At 35.0% G+C, this 11155-nt stretch overlaps 2 protein-coding genes across 2 annotated transcripts; both read left to right on the top strand.

Annotated features, from left to right (window-relative positions):
* The first annotated feature begins 1918 nt into the window (after positions 1-1918).
* LOC128169059 (heat shock 70 kDa protein 12A-like) lies at positions 1919-6748 on the top strand. Its single transcript, XM_052835223.1, has 4 exons — positions 1919-2823; positions 2980-3234; positions 4928-5078; positions 5320-6748. Exons 1-4 carry the CDS (start codon positions 2464-2466, stop codon positions 6369-6371), a joined length of 1818 nt encoding a protein of 605 aa, XP_052691183.1. The 5' UTR covers positions 1919-2463; the 3' UTR covers positions 6372-6748.
* A 942-nt stretch (positions 6749-7690) lies between these two features.
* On the top strand, positions 7691-10092 carry LOC128169060 (A-kinase anchor protein 14-like). The gene is made up of 5 exons (XM_052835224.1): positions 7691-7823; positions 8002-8272; positions 8755-8934; positions 9275-9327; positions 9641-10092. The coding sequence occupies exons 2-5, from the start codon at positions 8015-8017 to the stop codon at positions 9723-9725; spliced, it is 576 nt and encodes a 191-aa protein (XP_052691184.1). The 5' UTR covers positions 7691-7823; positions 8002-8014; the 3' UTR covers positions 9726-10092.
* Positions 10093-11155: the final 1063 nt, after the last annotated feature.

The following is an 11155-nucleotide window of genomic DNA, read 5'->3' on the forward strand; positions in this document are numbered from 1 at the left end:
CAACAACCTTTCAATATCGACATCGACCTCCATTTTCCATCTTCTTCAAATAACCACATCAACAGTTAATATTCGCTTTCTTCATATCACAACAGCTACTTCTTCTAGTTTCCATCTTTCTTAAATAACTACATAAACCTTTAATTATCGCCATCTTTAAATTACCGTATGGTCCTACAATTCTTGCGATCTTCAAATCACACTGCACCCTTGGTCTCAATCATCTTCAAAACAACACAACGAACTATTGGTTGAATTGTTCTTTGATTCCCAGTGCAACCACTATCTTACACAGTCCTCAAATCACTATTACCAGCAGGTCTTTTTCCTCACACACCACGACCTCACCAAAGCACCTTAAAACTAAATGTCCTATCAAAAATAGCAACTACTGCTCAAATAGCAAATCACTGCAAGCCTCCAGATTGCAATTTCATGAAATCAAAAAGGAGTAGCTGACATTTTTTGTCAAATCATCATAGCAGACACTTGCATTTACATTAAATAATTACAAGTCTTCTTGTACATCTGAGGATAAGAATGTAAACATTTCTTGAACTGGCTTGTTTCTGCATGAAACTGGCCAAAAATGTTGCCAAAAGATATAAAAGCAATAAATATGAAGTCCTACATGTCATTTTGTTTGAAAAGTATGCATACAAGAACTTAAATGAGCAAAATTCAAATTTTTTTCTCAACAAATGGTTGTAGAGAAGACACCAATGAACCCCCTTCATATTTTTTCAGATTTTTAAATCTTCAAAATAAGTCTGTAGCTGCGCAGTTCGACAGCTGTTTTGAGTGATTAAAATGCATTGTCCTGTTCTTGATTTTATTGACTTTAAGATGTAACTTACACCATAGCAGAGTGGTTAAGTTGTCGGACTTGTGATCTGTACATCCCAAGTTCGAATCCCCGCAAGGGCTTTTGTTGTTACTTACTGAAATAATTATTTTAGACATTCATTTTTTTATCTACAAACTGCAAATTTTTCGCTTATTTGACACATGTACAGTTTATTTATCATAATATCTTTCATTATCAGATAATGTCCTGTAAATTTGAGTGAATTTTTCCGGGTGTATTATTTTTTTTTGCAATGTTTAGAAAAAAAACAAAAACACGTGGAAATTATGGAAATGATTGCCTTAGCGTGTGGACACTAGAGACGTAAGGCTTGCAAAAACGTAAGTTTTAGACTTGTAAGGCAATTAGCCTTATCTTGTATACAGGCTCTTTAAAAAAGGAGAGCTCGGTCATTTTCCTTAGCAAAGGCAAGCTTATCTTTTAGCTATATTACATTGTGAACTAACCATGTTGGTTCATCAAAGTAAGTATTCAGTATCTTCATATTATGCACACAAAATTGAATGCCATATACCTGTACACATATTTTTTGAATAGCGTTATAGAGTGTACCGAATGTACATGACATTAAAATTCGATATGTACTTCAACAGGTCGGGTACATTACCTTATTTGGATACCATTATTTAACGTGTGACAATATTTACGTCAAACAGTTTCTCCAATCCAGTGAATCAGTTGCAAAGCATGATGGTCTACAACGTGTTCACGATTCAACAAAAGCACGTTTATTTGCTTGTCGGAATATTTGTACTTTAGATTTATTTTTACATTAGAAGGTAAAAGTGGAAAGATAACGTACCATTCAAAAAATGATCAGTATCAAAGACTGGCAAACATACCCATACAAGTACAAACAGTTTTTTATTTTAAAAAATTGATAATTGTTTATTGTTGACTTTATCGTTTTGCACTATATAGAAACAAATACTGGTTACTGTACATTTTTAAATTACGTAAATAGCCACGGTAGTAGAAATACACAAATATACAAATGCAGAAGTGCATGCTAGGAAGCATATAATATTTTGTTCGTTAAACATTCTAATGAATGTCCTTGAAGAAAATATCAATGCGCATTCTACTAATGTTGTCCCAAATCTGGGGTATCACGTGAAAAAACGGTACTCACTGCTTCTAATTCAATAGGACGTACCTCTCTTTTGAACATTGACAATGGGGTATTTAAATAGGTTGATATAAGTCCTCATATGCAATATTTTTTAAATGTGAGCATAGAAATTGAAGTTCAGACATAATTGTCCATATTAATTTCATAAATTCTGAAAAATCATTCAAGATGAGTTTCCAAAAGACAATTCAAAATGGTATATATTTTCAATACGCATTGTATACACTGAAACTTGTAGTAGCCCACAATGCCTTGCAACTCATTCACCTGATTGGTTTGTCGATAAAAGTAAAAAGATAGCTAATATAGTTTACAAATTTATGCCGACGTCACAAAATCTAGTGGTCTCCACTTGTTTAAATCACATTTGACGTATACCGTTAAACTCTTTTGCATTAATCAAAACGAAAGTACATGCAGGTAGGGAATAATCCAGCATGGTTTAGCTATAGGGTACATCACGATGGCCACTCCAGACAAAACCTTCATAGTGGCAGCGATCGACTTCGGCACGACCTTCAGCGGGTATGCCTACTCCTTGATCAGTGACCACAAAAAGGACCCTCTGAAGATTTACTCCCCAACCTGGGAAAATGACGGGAATGGAACACAGAAAACACCAACATCCATCTTATTTGACGATAAAGGAGAATTTCACAGTTTTGGCTACGAAGCAGAGAAGAAATACTCGGATTTGGCCGCTGCAGATGAACTGGATGAAGATGAGGACAACGAGTCAGACGAGGATTACCGGAACTGGTTTTATTTCAGGCGGTTTAAGATGGCCTTATTTAGAGCTGCATCGCAAGGAGGAAGACCGAAGGTAAACATTGGTGCTCAGTAAAGTGTATTTAGAAATTCCACGATCTTCATCTCACAGTTTGAGAAAAAGTTCGGTAGTTTATGTTTACGATATTTCTTTTGTTGTTTTATGTGCAGAAATGCATTAAGAGGATTAATGAAATGAATATTTATTCAGGGAAAAAAGATCAAAGAAGATATGCAGATTACAGCTGCAAATGGAAAGAAAATGTCTGCTTTAAAGGTGTTTTCAGAGGCCATACGGTACCTCAAAGAACAATTGGACAAAGAATTGGAAAAGTGTCTCGTTGAAGACCACGAAGGAAAGTCGACGCAACAGGAGTCCTGGGCAGACCATGTTCGATGGGTGCTGACAGTTCCCGCCATTTGGTCAAATGAGGCTAAACAGTTTATGAGAATGGCAGCTGTACAGGTCAGTGCAAAATTCGGTAAAGAAGGTGGGTGGGTAAGGTGTGTAAAATGCCCATACACGGACGGATAAGATATACTGAAAAATTAAAATATCAATAAATATGATATTTTTTAAAAGAATTATTCAAAGTAATATATATTTAACATCAACGATTTTTAACCTTTAAATATGGTCAATACTTGAAATATGTTTAACCAAATAGGCGAGTATACGTATCAAAACCCCCAAATAGTGTCAATTTTTAGAACTTTTATAAAGTGGGTCTGTGCTCCATATTTTTCTCATAGTCTAGATAAGGTCGAACGGAAAACGAACCGATTTCAATCAATCAAAGTACTGAAGAACTGACGGGAATTGATTTTGTCGATATTTATTTATTTTAAAATCAATGATATGTTATTTTGCATGACAAGTACATATAGTTTCTAATTTGAATTACGCACATTTTTATAATATGAATTTTGGGACTTTTTCGACAAGAATGTCGAGAAACCCCCGTATGAATCATGTTAAATCATATTCAAAGATAAAATTAATTCAATCAATCTATGTATCAGTAATAGAAATATTTCTCGAAAATTGTATGGATCCAAGCAATATTGAACTCTAGTCTCGTTCAACCAAACGCTCGTCTGACACCGTAAATCTCCGACAAGGATTTACGGAGACAGCCGAGCGTCGAGTTGAACGAGGCTATATATAACTCTGGCGTAGGAATACATACGACTACAAAAAATATTTAAATTGTTCGTACCATTTAAAATCTGACTATTTTCAATATATTTATAAATAAGTTTCCTTGATAAACATTGCTTTAGCATACATTACATCGAATTTATCAATTATTTTCAAGAACTAAGTCTTGTCAGCAGCAATGATTTGTGCTGAGGTCCAAACACTGTTTCACTTTCGGTTTGTCTGAGTAACTGCATAGGAGAATTGATTAAAATCAACTCCCAAAAATGTGGAAATATGACCCACAATACATTAAAAAAATCATTTTGTATCCCAACAATTGAACGTTTAGAGAGATTAATACGAGTCCGCAAATTCGTGGCCAAAGTCGTACATAGTATTGAAACAGCGTACATTTCTGTACCAAAAATAATTCAGTGGTTAGAATACCAGGCTGACTTTTGATCTCAGTCTCACTTTTCCACTATATGTTTCTTTTGTAAAAGTGAGACTTAGATCAAAAGTAAGCTCGTCTAAATTTTATGGCCCCAGGACAAGATATAAGCTATTAAAAGATAAAAAAAAAAAAAAGAGAAAAGAATACAAGATACATGTACATGGTAACCTTATATAAAAAGCTTTTTATGGTGTGGGTTCGATACCAGCAAAATTTTTTCATCTTGTTTGTTATATATATTAAAATTAGTTGAATATATCCAGAAATTGTGCTTTTGCAAACTTGTATGATAATATATTTGAATAGGTTTAATTGGAAAAAATGAATTCAAAATTGTACTTTACAACTAAACCGAATGGGTATTTGCGCTATCTCCCCCCCCCCCCCCCCACTATCTTCTAAAAGATTATGCTTATTCAATTTTGTACGAAGGAATTGATAAAACAAGACACTATAGACAATATAATTAATTTAAGGATTTTAGCCTAAAAAAACAATTAATTTAATTAAACATATTTATTCCCGTCAAAAGATACGATTCATACTTATGTCCCATTAAAGGCGGGCATTGCAAATAACCAGCTAAAATTGGCATTGGAACCGGAAGCAGCGGCCATTCTTTGTAAGCAGGTGGCGCTGAGCAAGGACAAGGAGGAGTCAGAGGTCAAGGCATTTCAGCCCGGCAGGAAGTTCATGGTGGTGGACTGTGGGGGTTGGTGTTTTATTGTTTCTCATATTTCTGTTTTCTCTCCAAATTAACAACCTCTATTTAAAATCACATACGTGATTTGCGTAAATAATTGTAATGCAATTGTAACAGCGGTATGGTAGATTCAAGGGCTGAAGACAAGTAAAGATACCTTCTTCAGAAAAAGAGATCTCCTGTCTTGTACATGTCTAACATTGCGTATGATTTAAAAATAATTATCAATCATACTTTTTTTATTGGGAAGGTGGTACAGTTGATGTAACGGCACATGAGGTTGTTGGAGGCGGGGGTCTAAAGGAACTGCACCATGCCACTGGCGATGCTCTAGGAGGAACCAATGTCGACCGGAAATTCTTCAGCGCCATGACAGAGTGGCTGGGAGAGGATGTGATGAAGCGATTTGAAAAAGAGAGCACCTCTGATTGGTTGGAATTTGAGAGAAATTTTGAATCTAAAAAGCGAAGCATAGGTCGATCTGACGAGGAATATATTACTTTCTCAAATTTGGGAGAACTTTGTCGAATTTATAAAGAGCTGAAAGGCAGTTCGGTAAAGTCCAGAATGACCGAGTGTAAGTTGGAAGGAAAAGTGAGCATTGTGAAGGAAAACAAGTTTCGATTTAAGACCGGTTTCCTAAAAGACTTAGTTTATAGAGAAACAATTTGTGATCTGGTAAGTCATCTAGAGAAGTTATTTCTGAACATGGCTGTCTCTGAAATTAGAATAATTCTCTTGGTGGGAGGGTTTTCAGAATGTCCAATACTTTACGACAAAATCAAAGACACATTCCCCAAGAAAGTCATAATCAATCCAGCCGAGGCGAACCTCGCTGTCCTAAAGGGTGCCGTGATCTTTGGACATGAGCCGGCAACAATTACCGAAAGAAGGAGTCCAAAATACTACGGCATTGCAACCAATGCTCCATTCCAAACAGGGGTACACCCAGAATCGTATAAATTGAAAGTCGATGGCATGGATGTTTGTACAGACGTGTTTAAATGCATGATCGAGAAAAACGCTCCCCTGACGCGAATCCAGAAAACCTTCACTCTATCCTCAGCATACAGTACTTCTGGCAACATTGAAATCTATGAGTCTGATAAACTGAAGACTTTCACTACGGAATGCCGGATGCTAGGAACGGTTGTCTTGGATGTAAAGGACTACAAATTTCAGGATAAAAAACGGGAGATTGATGTTTCCTTGGAGTTTGGATCGACGGAACTGTATGTTTTTGCCACAGACAAAAGTACTGGCCGTACAGTGACGGGCAAGTTTGACTGTCTCAATAAATAGCGTTCCCTTGTTTGGAGAAGTTGAATCACATATCTATTACATGTATTTGTGCGAGGTGCCGCGGACAGACAATGTGGCTTGACGGTAACGGATCATGTCTTGTACTTTTTACAGTAATGCTTTCTTGTCGCTGAAATATGAAATTGTGCTGATTGATTGCTGATTAATGATTCTCTCATTTATTCGTTGATCAAAGCCATGAAAATAGAGCGATAGCAACAAGTACCCACGTTTACAATGATGGTGATCTGTGGATATTTGTGTTGTTTGCACATCTATTGTATTATATCTTTGTATTGGGAGAAAGCGGTCTAAGTAATGGAACTTGTGCCCAATCCTAATTGTATTTTTGTACAATAAAAATATTTTCAAATCAAGTCATCTGTGGATAAAATTTTCTCATAGTTCTAAGAGATTTGAATACTCAATTATTAATTCAATTCGGTGAAAACGTTAAAACTGAACTTATTTTTTTTTTTACAACGATTGATAAGCAAGGTCTACAACTTTATATATTAATATCTCTCGTTGGCACGGATGTTAGCGCGAGGGGGTCATTGGTGTGAGAAGAAGCCGGAGTACCCGGAGAGAACTCACGTGTCCAAGCTGGCGACCGCCATACCCTATCACATTTAACCACTGTCGATCACGGGGATCGAACTCGGATTGCAGCGGTGAAAAGCGAGTGCATTGTCCACTACGCTACTTGGACACCTGAAAACTTTAATCGTGTACTTGTTGATTTTAAATATTGATATAAAGAAAGATGGATGCATGCCGGATGGAAAACAAGGCTACATCTTAGAAAACAATAGCTTAGATAGTAAAAATAAGGCGGTTAACATAGGTTCTACAAAACTCAAACTGCGCTCGGTCACACCGTTTACATATTATTTTCATTACTTATAGATCATTTGCCTGTCAAATTCCGCCTCGCTTTTATTTGATGTTTATTTAGAATTGATTTTGAAAATAACTAATCTGTGGAGGAAATATTTATGATGATATTCGATAACATTAACATTCTAGAGACACACGGCCGCAAATGATCACATTAACTCTACATTTGAATATCATTAGATAGAGGCCGTATAGGCCTATATCATTCGCAATTTGATGCGTGGATTAAATCTGAGTGATTATAATAAATCCAATTCTATACGCTCAATCAAATGAACTCTAATCGCTATGCATTAATTTTGCTTGTGTTTAGAAGATATCTTTTAAAAAAAACTTGCTTATTCTTCATTATTCCGGATATTTAGGAGCAACTTGGTGCGGTTTTTAGCTAGCAAAACATTTCTGATGTAAAACGGTTGTTCATTGGTCTGTTCGACAATCTGCGCTTAGATACGCAATCGTAAATAAATATGGCGGCGACTGTGGTCTAAAAAAGTTCGGGAATCAACAGGATTTGTCTGTATGAAGCGATTTTAAAAGGTTTAAACCAAAGTAAGACAAACAAAATTCAACTTTTAAGAACATCAGAGCATAAGAAGGGACCAAAATTAAAAATTAAAGGTAAAATACTCAGTAGAGTCCAATATTTTCATGTGTAAAACCAATGTAAGCAGGCATGTGACTTATTTGTGTCGATAAATTATAGAAGAAATTTACGGTAATTTTACAGAAACGTTGTGACGATGTCAACAGATGATGTTTACGCCGACCAGGCCAAGAAACTGGTGGACGAGGTGATAGATACCGCCATCAAACGCCTGGAGACCAACCTGTCGCTGACAGAGCGCGAGAAAACGTTCGAGTCGCTGAAGGCTGAGGAGTTCTCTAGACAGTCCACCTTCGTCAGGGAAGATAACTTTGAAGTCAAGAACATCAAATGGTTGAATATCTCAGAATTCTCAGTAGAAAAAGCGGAAGAAAAGATCCATGAATATATAAAGGTAGAGCGTCAAAAGATTATTTGATATTGTAATCATACTCTGTCCCAAGATATTTATGCAGCGCATTTTCTTAAATTATTTGATATTTATAAATGTCTCAGGGTTCAAATGATGTTCATTCATTAACATGAAAAAATCTCAAGCTTTCTCCATTGTAACGCCCCCATTGTAGCTTGTCAGGTTTCAATTACACAAGTCAATTAAGATATTTTCCCTTTCATCGATTTCAATTGCATTTCATTCACAGGTATGTTTATTTTTGTCCAAAACCCTCTAATATTCTGCATAAAGATCCTGGGACAGACCGTAACATTGTAGTCGGACAATAACCAATTTGATAACCATAAATGGCTGAGACTAGATGTTAAGTCAATGTCAGTACCCTATAAATAGAACATTTTACCATTGATTGTTTTTTTGCTTTAATAAGCTGACACATCACATTGCCCATATTAATACTGAGTTGAATTGTTTCCCTACAGACCTGGGACTATGAGGATAGTTGGTTGTACTGTATTGATTTTCTGGGAGAGGATCCTCATGAGTTTGACACTAGGTTCAGGTACAGAGTGAGATGGAGCATCCCAACTCGAAGAAAGCCGATCCCCAGGGCAACCGCTTGTGTCTATTTCTCCTTTGTGGTGTCTTCAATCAAACCTGGGGTAAATTTTCTTGTCATTTCTTATTACCCATTTATTTTTATTGAGTGATTATATATGGTATATTATAGCAACAGAAATCTAGGTACATAACTAAATACCTTTTTTTAAAATATAAAATTGTAAATCCTACTATTAAGATGTTTTAAATTAGTATATGCTGCATGATAGATAAGTACATGTATTAAAGATCTACAGATAGCTGCACTGCCTGGTTTCTTTTCTAAATAGATCAACTTATGATATGTGAAAGTAAACTTGATTGATCGATTGATTGCATGTAAACATATTTAAATATTCCTAAGAGAACAGAATTCCTAATAAAGATTTAATTTTTTTTCAGACTTTCCCTGTAGATGTATTTTATGTATTTGAAGCCCATCGATTAGTTCACAAGTAAGTTTGCTAGATATGTGATATATGTTTACCTTGATATCTGCGCATGCATTCTGCTGACATATGGGATGTCATAGGTCATCTACAACACTTTTTACACTGTTTTTACCATCTGCCACAGCCAAGGGTTTCTGATCTGCTCTGGTTTTTGTTTGTTTGTGAAGAGCGGAGTGGCTCAGAAACCTTTTGACTTGGGAAGATGAGTTATTACATGTTCTAACTCAGCTCTAGGTATACATGTATTTGATATTATTTGAACAAGAGAGCCCTCCCCCGATTATTTTCTTAAAATCCTCTTGATGTTTATTTACAGACCAGGAGAGTCCAGATTCCGTGAGAAGTGGTTGAAAGACATTATTGAGAATAAAGTGATGATGATGCAGGCTATTGAATTTTAGGAAGAAAAACATAAGAACTGCCCATAGAGAAGTGAATTCCTGTGATATATTACTGTCTGATGTTATTTTTGCATTTTGGAGTTAATTAGGATTTTATTATCATGTGTTGATTTATTGCAAGTTTTTTAACTAAAGGTTAATATTTGTATATTTAAACACTTATTTTCTAATTCTGAGAGGCTTGATAAGCCATACATTAATATTCAAATACCTGTTTATATTGTACATGTTATATCAGTATCTGTATGTTTATTTTGTATTATTGAGTTGTCTGCCCCTTATTGTATAATAGGGATAAAACTCTATGATGATCATGCCATTTTAAGTATGAATGCTACCAGTTCACAATAAAATTGTCAAAATGGTACTAACTTTAATTACTTATATTCAAAATACTGAACTTTTCCACAACAGTTTGTTACAGATTTCTGGAGTATTATTTGGTGTTGCATTATATCTGATTTTGAAAAAAGCATGACAAGTCTAGGAGTGTAGAAAGAGTTGTCTCCCTTTTATCAGAGTTTTTCAAGTTTTAAAACTATTTTCCTTTGCTGGGCTGCATATGTGCAGCACATTGAATTAGCATTATCTGAGCCTGAGAGGTTGTCTATGTAGTAACCAGGCAATGGCTGTAATATCAAGGGCATATAGCAAGACCTGACGAATTGACCAAAATATACCCCTAATGCATTTAGATCTATATTAGATTTAATTGTTTTATATGTCACTATTTACCAAAGTATTCATATTCGCTCGAGTTTGCATGCTGACTACATACATGTACAGGATGAAACTTTTTAAAATGCATTTACATAGATGTCATTTAAAGAAATACATGAAAGTGTCTGCTAAAAGGTCAAACTCAATTTCACATTTTCAGAAACCCAAGTTGAGTACCTTCCAATAGTATATAGATACATGTATATATATATATATATATATATATATATATATATGTAGAGAACTTCTACAGCCACCAGCTGTCTTGGTTTCTAGCTCTCTTGCTTAATTGTAATCACTGTATTATGTCACTGATACAATCACATAACTCTCTTGCTAGATTGTGATCAGTCAATGAAAGATGCGTTATCATTTTTTTTTTTTTGGAAACATTTTATTGAAACTATTTTGTTATTCTAGTATATAGCTAGCATTTTCTAATATTAGTAAATATTAGTAATATATAGTATTAAAAATTTCCGAAGGACATCGATACACCTATTGAAGTACATTTGATTTGGTACTGATAATTAGAGATATTTTAGTACATGAACATTAACTAATGATTCATTCTCAAAATAATGTTAAAAGGAAAGAATAAATCAAGTAATGCATGTTCATGAAGCAACCAGACTCTGAGTTATTCCCCTTGACACAGCGTTCAATTTTCAAACAGCATTTTATACCCTGGTAGTCTGACAAGCTGATTT

This window comes from Crassostrea angulata, unplaced genomic scaffold, assembly GCF_025612915.1.
Source record: "Crassostrea angulata isolate pt1a10 unplaced genomic scaffold, ASM2561291v2 HiC_scaffold_92, whole genome shotgun sequence".
NCBI classification, from domain to species: Eukaryota; Metazoa; Mollusca; class Bivalvia; order Ostreida; family Ostreidae; genus Magallana; species Magallana angulata.

Coding starts and splice junctions, on each gene's coding strand:
- LOC128169060 (XM_052835224.1), top strand. CDS start 8,015: ATGTCAACAGATGATGTTTACGCCGACCAGGCCAAGAAACTGGTGGAC. Junction 8,273..8,754: donor AGATCCATGAATATATAAAG/GTAGAGCGTCAA, acceptor GTTTCCCTACAG/ACCTGGGACTATGAGGATAG. Junction 9,328..9,640: donor GCCCATCGATTAGTTCACAA/GTAAGTTTGCTA, acceptor GTTTATTTACAG/ACCAGGAGAGTCCAGATTCC.
- LOC128169059 (XM_052835223.1), top strand. CDS start 2,464: ATGGCCACTCCAGACAAAACCTTCATAGTGGCAGCGATCGACTTCGGC. Junction 2,824..2,979: donor CGCAAGGAGGAAGACCGAAG/GTAAACATTGGT, acceptor ATATTTATTCAG/GGAAAAAAGATCAAAGAAGA. Junction 5,079..5,319: donor CATGGTGGTGGACTGTGGGG/GTTGGTGTTTTA, acceptor TTTATTGGGAAG/GTGGTACAGTTGATGTAACG.